Genomic DNA, 12,962 nt, shown 5'->3' with positions numbered 1-12,962 from the left:
AGCCTTCAAGAAGCCTCAAGAATACTCTTCCATGATAAGGGCCAGTTTCAGTCAGCTCCAAATGGACCTGCTGCAGGCCAGAGCTGAGCCAAAAAGCGATGTTTTGTGCACCTCTGTGAAAGCAGATTTAAGAAAAGGAAAGCAAAACAAAACAAAACAAACAAACAAAAACAAACAAAAAACCAACCCCACCAAACTGCTGCACAACAGCACCTGGGAGAGCCAGGAGTGCAGGAATGAGAACCAGCCCTGCAGCCCTCAAGGTCAGTGCAGAAGCACGGCAGGAGGTGCTCCAGGCACACAGCAGCAGTTCTCCTGTGGCCTGTGGAGAGGCCCCTGGTGGAGCAGGCTGTCCCCCTGCAGCCCATGGGTCCCACATGGAGCAGATCCCACATGGCTGCAGCCCGTGGAGGAGCCCCCGGTGGAGCAGGTGGATGTGGCCTGGAGGAGGCTGCGGCCCATGGAGAGCCCCCGCAGGAGCAGGCCCCGGGCTGGAGCTGCAGCCCGTGGAGAGGAGCCCACGCAGGAGCAGGGGGTCTGGGGGGAGCTGCTGCCTGTGGGGGACCCGTGCTGGAGCAGTTTGCTCCTGGGGGATGGACCCTGTGGGACGGTGCCGTGTGGGAGCAGTTCTTGAAGAGCTGCTGCCTGTGGGCAGCCCTGGCAGGCTCAGCTGGGGAAGGATGGCGTCCCGTGGGAGGGGCTCCACATGGGCCAGGGCAGAGAGTAACCGTGAAGGAGCAGCAGAAATGAAGCGTTAGGACCACAGCCCCCTTTCCTCTGTTCTCCTGTGCTGCTTGGGGGGGGGGAGGAGGTGGAAGAGCGTGGATGGGGGAAGGTGCTTTTAGTTTGTTTTCTTTGTTTGTCACTTCTCTAACTTGTTAGTAATAGACAATACATTTTATTAATCTCCTTATGCTGAGTCTGTTTTGTCCATGATGATAGCTGTTGAGTGATCTTTCTGACCTTATCTCAACCATTGAGCCCTTTTCATCATATTTTCTCCCCGTTTCCCTTTGAGTGAGAGGATTGAGAGCAGTTATAGTGGAGCTTGGCTGCCCACCTGAATAAAAATGCCACATCTAGAAATGACTGCAAGTCCTCCTCTTTCTTCTCATGAAACAGCAAACAAGTGCTAGAGAAGGTAGAGAAGACATTATATGAACTGAGATGTAAAATGGCTGGTATTAAAATTGTACTGCATTGCAATGTCACTTCAGCCATGCCTCATGCTACTTCAGTTTACAGAAGCTCAAGGTGTCTGGATGAGGCAAAGGGAGCTGTAATCATGAAAATGAACAGTTCCATCTTGCCTGCAGTGAAAATATGATGACAATGAGATTACAGTCTTTCTCATCAGCATGGATAATTAATTTTTGTACTCTCTGAATACAATAGTTTATCTAAAATAAAGATCAATAGAAATTAAGTTACCCCTTCCTAGTGCTTTTTATTTATTTATTTATTTTTTTTAATAAAGGAACATTCAGAAATACTGAAGAAAAATGACTGAGATTTTGAAGCCAATGTCAGTATCCTGAGGATTATTCAGTAGTTACATGCAACTATTTATTCTTCGGTCTCTTCAATGAATTTGTACAGACATTTAATGTATAATAAAGATTACTGTTAAATTTATACCTGTTATATTTTGGGTGTGTTTATTGTTTTGAATATTGCATGTGTAGTCTCTAAAGTATGAATGAGTGCCAACAGAATATCTATTATAAAAAAAAATTTTTATACTTATGGAAAACTCTTGATGAGATATTATTTGATGTGGAGTTAAGTTATGAGCCTCAGTCTTGAGTGGAATCATAAGGGAAGAAAAATTAACTTGTTCCTAAGTTCCAGCTTGCAAAGAGTAGGACACTGCTCGTAGCTTTTGCCCATGGTAGCATGCATGCATTAATGGACTTTTCCCAGTCAATGCAGTATTTAAAATATTCTTACGATACGTGCCAGAAGCCAGCTTAATCTAGTATCCTGTCATTGAGAACAGTCAAAAGGTAATGCCTAGGAAAAGTTGAATGAAGACTGGAAGGAGAAATAATAAATATATTGTATTTCCCCAGTGATCTCTTGGACTCTAATATTTTTTAGATCAGGGACTTCTCAAGCCACATGTCATTCCTGTGCAATTAATGACCCTCAATGTTTTTCTCTTTCATGAATTTCTCTAGTCTTCCAGTGAAGCCATTTAACTTGTGTGTGTATTTAAAAGGATACTGTCTTTCATTTAGATTCCACAGCTAAATGCATGAACAGCAACAGAAGAGACTGGGTGGAAGAGATTTCCATATACATATATAAAGCAGAAATACATAGATTCACCATATAGACCTTTCTTTTCCTTTCAGATCAAATTCCTTTCCAGCAAAATCTGGAGTACAAGGTGCTTTTAAATTTTTATTTATTTATTTATTTTTATCTATGAAAAAAAGAAACCAAGGAACATTTTTTTGTTGTTATTTAGTACTGGAGTATTTGGAAAGACTTGGTGTCACTTCCTTTGTTTGAGGCATCGTGGAAATAATAGTACAACAAACTCCAAAACATATATGTTTCTTAAGGATGCAATAGCTTGAAACTTATGATTTTTTTCTTGCTACTAGTTTGAAGCAGAATTCTACCATATGGCAGAGAAGAAATAGGAAACCATATGCATCCATTACTGGGACTGTGTTCCTGAGAAAAAACCAGTTTGCTATTTTTATATTGGCCAGCAGGTGTCAATACCCCAAAGTGATGAAGCTGCCCAACAGCCAGATAGACTTGAAAAAGAGTGAGGCTGAAACAAGGAATATATATATACATTTTAGGTGCCTCGCTTTGAAAGCTGGCTTTGTGAAGTTCTGTGCTTCACTACCACTAGGAAGGAAGCCATCATCTGAGGGGAAAGAGGGAATGGAAATTAAACAACCCTTCCATCCAGAATGGAAAGAGATACTTATTTTTTCCTATTACATTAACAATAGTATTTCTATTCCCTGTCTACACCACTGTGAAGCTCTGGGATCTCTGACACCAATCTTCAAGCCTATGTGCTCCTTAGCCAGTCAGGCAGAATCTACCTAAACACTGTAAAAGTGACTACTTGGTAGTTTTTATCAGTGCAAGGGATATTAATTAAAGGTATTCAAGTGCCACTACACCCCATGTGTTTATGGAATCTAAAGATGCTACTCTACTATATTTTAATGGAGATTCTTATATTTAAGATCATAGTACCTGTCAGCTGTTGGAGTGAAATATCTAAAGAGAAATTTTTTTCCAATACAAATTTCAGTGTTAATAAAACCACGTGTAAGTAATGTCTTTTTGAATCCCTTTTATACTTTGGTGGAATAGAATCTTGTAATACTTTGTGTAGGAACATAACACATTCTCCTTAGATTAGATTTCAGAACTCTTTCAGTTAATTATAATGATATCCATATTTCCATATTATTATAAATTAAGCATTCTAGGTACAAATTGGGGATCTTTTAGGAAAGATTTATGATATTTCAACTTTTTTTTTTTTTTCCTGATTTCCAGAGAAGTAGTGCCTGAAGGTTCTATCCTACTGTTTTAGACTCTACATAACCTTAATAAGGAAGTAGTCATAACTGTTGTATTCTTTCACTGTTTTCTTTTCTTTTCTTTTCTTTTCTTTTCTTTTCTTTTCTTTTCTTTTCTTTTCTTTTCTTTTCTTTTCTTTTCTTTTCTTTTCTTTTCTTTTCTTTTCTTTTCTTTTCTTTTCTTTTCTTTTCTTTTCTTTTCTTCTCTTCTCTTCTCTTCTCTTCTCTTCTCTTCTCTTCTCTTCTCTTCTCTTCTCTTCTCTTCTCTTCTCTTCTCTTCTCTTCTCTTCTCTTCTCTTCTCTTCTCTTCTCTTCTCTTCTCTTCTCTTCTTTCTCTTCACTTCACTTCACTTCACTTCACTTCACTTCACTTCACTTCACTTCACTTCACTTCACTTCATACATTTTCAAGGCACAATATGTTATTTTGGAGCAGTTTTTTTGATCTCTGATTATAAGTGAGGACTTATTTATATATTTTTTTAAATAATTTAGGTAAATATGTGTTATTGTATTACTTCTGTGAGTAATACATGGTCTCTCTACCTACCACTCATGATGAAATCCTGGTTGAAACTTTTTTTTTAAAGCAATTGAATTTCTGGCCTTAGCTTCCTACCAGCTGTTATTTTACAGTGAACTGTAAGAGCTAGGGATTTACATACTCCATTTTTAATTTAATCAAATGTTGTCAGTCTGCATCACACATTAGATACTGTTTCCATCAGAGAGAACTTAAAAACAACAACCTGAAAGATTAAAAACCTCTACCTCTTGAAGATAATAATCTTACTGAATTTTAACAGATTGCTTTAGCAGATGGGGATGTGATATTCACTACAGCAAATTGCATTTACATGCTCTCAGACAGAGATGTCACATTTGCCACAGTAATTTACATTAACATGATTTGAGACAGATTTGATTCCCCCCAAAGAATTAGAAATAACATTTTATCAATTCACTTTGCCTTGTCACTTCTTCAGATAATTGTCAGTCTGGACTAGGACATGTTTTTTACTGGTAAGTGTCATGATGAACAGGACAGAAATACTGTTTTGTAGTGGTCATCTATAAATGCTATGATATAAAGGATCCTGCATGCTGCCACACCAATACCATGTACCAAGAAATAAAGAACATGGATCCCAATTATTGTCACAGTGTAGTGGAAAATAAGTTACTTTTGATTCCATGTAATTTATTGATTCAGCTCTGGGCAAAAGTCTTGCACTTCTGCATCTGTGTATAGCCTTTTACCACTACCTCCAGGAGATTTCGTCACCCACTTTAAAAGGCTGATGGAGCTCACTCTGAAAAGAAACTTAACCATCTCTGCTATAGATTAGACCACATCTTCAGGCAGGGGATGGTGTGGGTGCAATTTAGCTGTCTTCTAGTATTGTTCAGCAGATCTAGGAAACATATATGTGATGGCATCTGCTGTACCACTCAACAGAAAGTATGCATGCATCTCTGTGTATTATCTGAAGGCACTAATGATCCCCAAAAGTCTTAAATCCTGCCCTAAATCAGCAAACAACTTACAGAAACTGTAAGCAACAAACATACTTAATAAAGCTTCTTTGGGAGAAAATAACACAGCTTCTGAAGCTTTATGGTTCTTGAAATTACTATATTTCTAACCAGCTCAAGCAAGAGACTCCTGAAGTCCCAATACAGTCTCAAAGGGATTTTTCTGGTCAGAGGGTTAGAGGCCAACCTTGGAGGAAATGCTTCAGGGATATCTCACAAGAGTAACTTGAAGCTGTGGTGAGACCATCTCAAGTGATTGTTTCTGTAATTTGATTCAACATAGATCCAAGAAATGACAAGAGATCTTTGGGAGATGTGTTTGTTTGGAGTATGAAGCCTGGAAGTCTTGAATCAGAACCTGCTTGGATAGCTGAAGACACTCACATTCCCTCAATTAGGCAATCCAATATCAAATGCAAACCTGTGTGCAGTACTTCATCTCTTTTCTAAAAGATGTTGCTGTGTATACATGGAGGGATGGTGAATGATCTATTATGTCAGTTGGAGAGAGACAGATAATATTTTTTTGCAGGACTCCATGAGAGTCCTAATGCCTCTCAGAAATAACAGAGGCAAATAACACCAAATGGCTGTGTGTGTTGCCACATGGTGAGATTTGTCTGTTATCAGGAAACATTTGCTGGGATATCTCCTTGCATTCTCCATTTTTAACATGGGGTTTACCCTTGTTCATCTTAAGTTAATTCAAAAAAGAAAAAAAATCACCTGTCAAACACTAACCCACTAGCCTGTTAGAAGGAGAAGCATCATGGGATGGCTAGAAGAATCTAATCATCCCCATCATAGAAGAGTTTTAAGGGGTAGTCAGTTAAATCTTGGTGGACAACATTTTTCAATTATAGTAAAACAAGAGATGCTATAGCTGTTCTTTCAGTTAATGAGACAGATATACTAACAGAAATCCAGACATCCTGAAGAAAAAGATCTTAGCATAATATGCAGGGAAGCCTATCAAGATTTTATGGGCAATCTTAGTTCAGACATTATGTTAGATTATTTTAATACAGTTTTTTTTAATTCTTATTCTTTTATTCTTTATTCTTATATATTTTTATTCTGAGAGAAAGTGAGCTATTATTTATAAATAAAAAGTAGTATTTCCAATAAATGGAAGAACAGTGGCTGTTTGCCTGCCTAATTTCACATGAAGTTAGCATGATCAGGATATGTTCTCTGTTCAGTAGTGCAATTCTGGTTTTCTGTGTTATCTATAGAGATTTAGATCACCTCACCCTGGCATTGGATCTAGTCATAATTTAGGAATATAGATGCAGCTCATTTTGTAAGTGAAAGACAGATTTTCATTTTTGGATTCAAGCCCATTTAATCAATCAATTTATTTATTTATTTATTTATTTTTAGTTTAAGAATATGAAAGTAGGTTAGATTCTCCTTACACACAAAGCCAAAGCTAGGCATTTTAGCTGTATATTCTACTTCCACTGAATTGTCTTATTCAATAGGTGTTTTGCAGGTTACTCGTTGTGCTTTCTCAGTCTCAGTTTTCTCAAAGCTTTCTCAGAGCCTTCAGGAGTTTAGAGCAGCCTGGCTCCTGGTAGAGTGTGAAGAGCTCCTGCTACAGTGTAATTGGTGAAGACAGGTAAGATTCTGACTACACTCAAAATCTATAGTAATTTAAGGTTGTTGCAAAAGTAAACCAATCCACTCCCTCAAATCAATTCCTCTTCCCATATTATGAACAGAATATGAATTGTATGTAAGCTTTTTTTTTTTTTTTTTTTTTTTTTTTTTTGGCAAATATAATGTGCCCATATTCTGTCCAGTAAAACACAAAACTTATAATGCAATGTAACAGTAAAACTTCAAGTAGTGAGGGGTTCAAACTTGTCTGAGAAGAACTGATTTTTGTAATAAAATCTCACCAGAAATGGCTGCAAATTGCATAACATCTGAGGTAAACTTCTGAAACAGCCCTTCTGTACACCCTCTTCCCCTCCCATTGTGAGTGGAGAAAGTATACATTTTTTTTCTTTCTTCCGAAAATATTTTACTTTTAAACAAATAAAAGATGTTCACTCCTCTAGGTCACAAAAAGTCTTGGTTTTCAGAACTAATAATATTTTCCAAAGTTCTTTCACAAATTAAAGATGTCACTACAATTGCATTCCGTCAAAGAGTTATACAGAAGAAAATCATAATGCATTACTGCAAAACATAAAAGAAAAATAAAAAAAAAAAGGGGCTGGAGTTTAAGAACTGTTATGTGAAGAGAAACATGTTAACGATTGTTTCTAAGAATTCCATTAAAATATACATACATTTTTTGCTTGTAAACAAGCATAAGATAGTACAACGAATCTGGACAGCAATGTTCCTGCATTACAGCCAATAAAAGACCAATACAGAGACAAATGGTACTTGCCTATCTGTTTTTGCTTTAGAACAAATGAGGTGCAAAGACCTCAAGTCTATGTTAGTCATAGAATTGTATGCCTGAAAAAAAGCTTTGTAGAAATCAGTGAGGTTTTATAGAACTGGAATCCATCTGTATTTATCAGCTTGCAAGACTGGGTTTTAAACAGTAAATCTGAATAATAAAAATTACAGTTTTAATAGTCTACCTTTATAAAAAGTAATGTATCTAATACTTTTTTCTCTTGAAGCTATTTTAGAATAGTGGTTCCTAATCCATACCTTTTGGGAAATGCTGGATAAGATCCTGTGGTGTTGCTGTAATTCAGAGGGTACTAAAAGGTTAAATTTGAGCACAATGGGATGAACAGAACACAGGGTTGATTTCAAAATGAGACTTTCACAGAATTGTTATTCAAGGACCAATGATGGCTGCTGCTTTCTGCACATTTCATTTAAACTAAAGACAAACTTTCCAAGAGAATTCAAAATCTGTCCAGAGAAAAAATCTTTGACACTTTCAAAAATGTTACTGTACATTTCTCAATATAGTAAGTGTGATAAAAACACTAGTTAGAATTGCAAAACATTTTTGTTATTGTTGTTTGTTTGTTTGTTTTTCCCTTCCTAGTTTGGATCTGTTAAACAGATTCATCTTTATTACACTCAGAAAATAAGCCCAACTTGATGTTGTTTTTTATGCTTTGTAGAAACAGAAAGTTTGAACCAAGTTTATTTTTATAAATATTCTGCACTTGCAGGTGAAGTCTGACAGAATGTCACAGCTTACTTTCCATTTAGTTTCTAGCAATTACATGCTTACCACATCTTCTGAATTACCAGCTGGAGACATTCAGATTTCATATTCAATCTCAGCTGCACTTAGATTTCTTAGATTTCTTTTTTCTTTCTCTCTCTGCGCCCCCCCCCCCCCCCCTTTTTTTTTTTTTTCCATTCCATGAAAACATTACTGTTATGGCTGGCAAACTGTATTCTTTTTTCTATCAGAAATCATGCTACCCAATGCTGTCATGGCTGCACATTGACATATAAACTTATATTCAATCCTTGAGTTAATATAACGAAATAAGAGAGACCTGCACAGATTTTCATGAATGTCTTTAATTCAGTGCTCCCAGCTCCACTCTGTGAATCATCTCCAGTGTCAGAACAGTGCAGTTATTCAAAATATCCCTTAGTGTCATGTGTCCTGGACATACTGGTTGGGAGACATGAGGAGAGCAGATAGAGTAAAGGGAGTATTTTAAATTACACTATTGGGGTGGATGCAAGTAAATAATGATTGTGACAAGCAAAGGTATTTATTTTCCTGTTATTGCTATGGTTATTAGAAAAACTCTTGCTGGTTTAAGGCTGTGAGCCAGCTGGGCCTGCAGCTAAGAATAATTGTTGTTGCTGTACTGTGCAATGCCTTATGAATTCCTGCTGGGCTAGTAATTAATCAAAAGTGCAGCTGGGAATATTACATGGCCTTGCAGGTTAGTTGGTCTTTCTCAACATTTACCTAATTTCTTGGACTTGGAAGCTGGGATCTGGATTGAACTAAAAGCTAAAATAAGGTGAAAAGTTGTTGGTCTGAGTACAGTGGGTGCAGAGTACACTTTTTTCTTCTCAGTTCTCCTCTTCGTTTTCCTCTGGTACCCTGGAAAAATGATTTATTGGTATTGGCAAAATACAGGGGCATACCATCATCTCATTCAGAACAAGAAAGATCTTAGTTCAGATATGAGATCCACCCCCCCCACCCCCCCCTTTTTGTTGTTGTTGTTGTTTTTCCCTCATCACTGGTGAGATCCTGGTTTATGTTTTCTTCTGTGTCTGAAAACTAGTGACAGTACCTATGCTAAGTTTGAGGCCAGATTCATGATATAGAAAACAGTATGGTCTTGTTTTCTCCCAAAGTCTGCTGTTGACACTGACGACAATGTGGGATTGCTGTGTGGTGCTACTTCACAGCACAGAAGACTGTTGTATGCAGAGACTTGAGTTTCATGCCTAGGCTGTACCACAGCTTCACATGATTTTTTGTCACCTGAAGATGTTATGATGGTGAATCTGGTTGAGTGGAAGAAACATCAAAGCTAAAATCTCCAGGGGTTTGTAAAGTCTCAGGGACAGCAACGTTAAAAAGGCTGTAAACCACTGACAGTATGCATAGCAAAGGCTGAAGAAAGCAATTCAGCTCATAACTGGATTTAGTTTTTGTTTTCAGAAGCCTTTAATTCACTGATATACTTTGTAATACTAAAATATTAAACAAGCAGTATTTGAGGTAATGTTACTGGTAGCCTTAAGGTGGTACCGAGGAGAAGACAAAATATTAAATGTGCTGAAGACCTGCACTGAAGGCACATTTTCTGAGGGATAGTACCCTCTGTGAGAGTCACGTCCTACAGCTTATGCTTTTAAAACCTAGTAATTTAAATCTTAGACCTCTATGCCAGTTTACTTCTGCTAGAAATAGATGTAAAGAAACTAAGCTCTTTATAGGCCAGTTTGCAGGCCAAAAACAGGTCAGATGACTTACTTTAAATGTGTGCCAGTCTAGGTGTACAACGTTAGATAACATTACTTTCACCCTCAGTTGAACTTAATATATGAACTTTTAACTCTCAGAAGTTAAAAGTGAATGAATTTACATGAATCAACATGTAAATTCATTAAGCTTTCACCTTTCTACCTTTACTGTATTCATGAGTTAAAAGCTGTTGATTGTCCTGAAACTTTGAAGTCTTGTTCTGTTTTAATGGATATGAAGTTACACTTTGAGGAATGTTCTTTGAGGACAGTTCTACAGCAACTGTTCTAAACGGGGCACCTATATAAATGATTTGCATACCATTTCTGAATTAGGAAGGAAAGAGCATGGATAAGAAATCTAAGGAAGGACAGTGCCGATAATTAAAGACACGCTTTCACTTTGAAAGATAATTCTGAAGACTGTGAGAACAAGATGTTCCACAGCAACCTAGTAACTGGGTTAGTGTTCATGAAGAATTTACATTCAGGTAAATTCAGGTAAATAAAGCTCTCTAAAGCTTTCAGTAAAACAAAAGTGGCTATATTCAGCTATATTCAGGTGCTATATTTAAGCTATATTCAGCTTGTTATTAAACTTAGTGTCTTTCTCTATTACAAAGTTAAAATCCTTGTGCTCTACAACAGAATAAACGGGGAAGCTTTCTGGGCTCTGGTACCCACATGGTAAGATACCAACATGAAAGAGCAGCAGAAATTGTAATAGCTATTAATTAACTTAAAACACTTTGGAGGTTATGTAATATATAAAATCTGGATCTCTGTGTATTCATATTAAAAAGTTATTTCAAGTAAAATAAATATTTGCAGTATACAAAACAGATCATGCAAACATCTGTGTGCTTGTGTTATCTTACCTAATGCTAGGTGTAGACTAAGGTCTTAGGCAGGGAGGTTCTGAAATTACCTCTGATCAGAGCACTAGAGGAAAAATACCTAAGTGCTTTGCAGATGATGCCATTATACCACCATGTGCACCATGTATGTGTACACCATATGTATACCATGTATACCACCATGTTACCATTCTGATCTTGTTTAAAATCTCTCATGGAGGCATTTTGTAAATGTACAAACCTACAGGGTGTAGCATGGTAGAGAATCCAGACCTCTGTGCCTAACTGCTGGTATAATCCCATTGAAACATGATTAGTGTATTCTGATGCTTTTGCCAGGTGAATAGCCCTGTTTACTGTCTCAGTTGAGGCTCTGTATGATTCAGCTAGCAGCACTTGCTTATTACAGAATCATCGAATCATAGAATGGCTCAGGTTGGAATGGACCTTAAAGATCATCTAGCTCCAGCACTTTCATGGATGGGGCATCTGCATCTTTTCTGGGCAACCTGTTCCAGTGACTCACCACCCTCACAGTGAAGAATTTCCTCCTAACCTCTAACCTAAATCTCCCCTCTTCAGTTTAAAACCGTTTCCCCTTGTCCTGCCATTGCCTGCCTGGAGCCTTCTTTTCTTCAGGCTGAACAGCCCCAGCTCTCTTAGCCTTTCTTTTCTTCAAAGAAAAGATGCTCCTGCCCTCTCATCAACTTTATAGTCCTGCTCTGGACCTGCTGTAACGGATCTACATACTTCTTGTGCTGGGGTCCTCAGACCTGGGCACAGCATTCCAAACAAGGCTTCATGAGGGCAGAGCAGAGGGGGTAGCCCAGGGTGTAGTTGGCCTGCTAGCACGTGCTGATGACTCATGTCAAGCTTTTCATCCACCAGGACTCCCAAGTCCTTTTCCTCAGAGCTGCTCTCAATGAGTTCTTCTCTGTACTCATGTCTGGGATTGCACTTGGTCTCATGGAACCTTACTAGGTTCACGTGGACCCACTTCTCAAGCCTGTCCAGGTCCCCCTTACTCCTGCTGTATCAAGAGCACTACTCAGCTCGGTTTCATCAGCAAACTTACTGAGAGTGCACTCGATCCCATTGTCTATGTTGCTAATGAAGTTATTAAACTGTACTGGTCCCAAGACAGACCCCTGAGGGACACCGCTCATCATAGAACAGAGGGACATAGAACCGTTGACCACCACACTGGGTGCGGCCTTCAGGCCAATTCCTTTTCCACTGAATGGTCTGGTCCACCCTTCAAATCCATTTGTGTCCAATTTAGAGATCAGGATGTCATGTGAGACCATGTTAAATGCCTTACAGAAGCCCAGGTAGATGACATTGGTCAGTCTTCCTTTGTCAACTGATGCAGTCACTCCATCATAGAAGGCCACCAGAGTGGTCAGACATGATTTGCCCTTGGTGAAACTGTGCTGGCTGTCTTGGATCACCTCCTTGTCTTGCATGGGCCTTGACATTGCTTTCAGGAGGATCTGTTCTGTGATCTTGCCAGGCAGAGTTGTAATGCAGCAACAGACAGTAATAAAGTTTGATCATAAGTAGATATAACTCATTTCTGGTATAAATGAGGGCTAAGAAATCAACTAAATTGAAGCTGAAGCTCCTCTACAGAATCTGGGCTTTGGATGTGATCTTATATCTAAAACGTCATCATAGAGAGTCTCACCAGGAGGGCTTTGTATTTCTGGCAGATTTTAAATTAGACTGCTTTTTGCCTTGCTATCTTGACTGGCTTCTGGTATTTTTTTCTTAGAGTAAGGGCAGTTCTTACAGAGTATATCATTTATATAAAGCTAGTTCTAAGGTCAAAAACTTGTAATGGCGTATAGAATAACAAAAAGGCAGATCTTGCCTTCTGTCAATACGTTTTGATGATTCAGTCTTCTATTTTGAAAAGACCTCTTATCACAGAATTTGAAAAGCACTGTATGAAACCAGGCTAATGTTCCAAAACGTTTGCGTGTTCTGCTGTTTCATGCTGAATGCCAATTATGAAAGGCACTTTAAAACTATTTATTTGTGGAAATGTGTTTGTTGCATTTTTACATTAAACAGC

General features: G+C 38.1%; 1 protein-coding gene across 1 annotated transcript in view; it reads right to left on the bottom strand.

Annotated features, from left to right (window-relative positions):
- Positions 1 to 12,192, bottom strand: part of CNGB3 (cyclic nucleotide gated channel subunit beta 3) — a 106,508-nt gene extending 94,316 nt beyond the window's left edge. The window contains exon 1 of the mRNA XM_072034999.1: positions 11,961 to 12,192. Coding sequence (XP_071891100.1) covers positions 11,961 to 12,192 — 232 coding nt within the window. The remainder of the gene's footprint in view (positions 1 to 11,960) is intronic.
- Between the last annotated feature and the right edge of the window lie 770 nt (positions 12,193 to 12,962).

Source organism: Anas platyrhynchos, chromosome 2, assembly GCF_047663525.1.
Source record: "Anas platyrhynchos isolate ZD024472 breed Pekin duck chromosome 2, IASCAAS_PekinDuck_T2T, whole genome shotgun sequence".
Taxonomy (NCBI): domain Eukaryota; kingdom Metazoa; phylum Chordata; class Aves; order Anseriformes; family Anatidae; genus Anas; species Anas platyrhynchos.
Note: the sequence above shows the minus strand (reverse complement) of the source record. Positions and strands in the feature narration are given on the sequence as shown.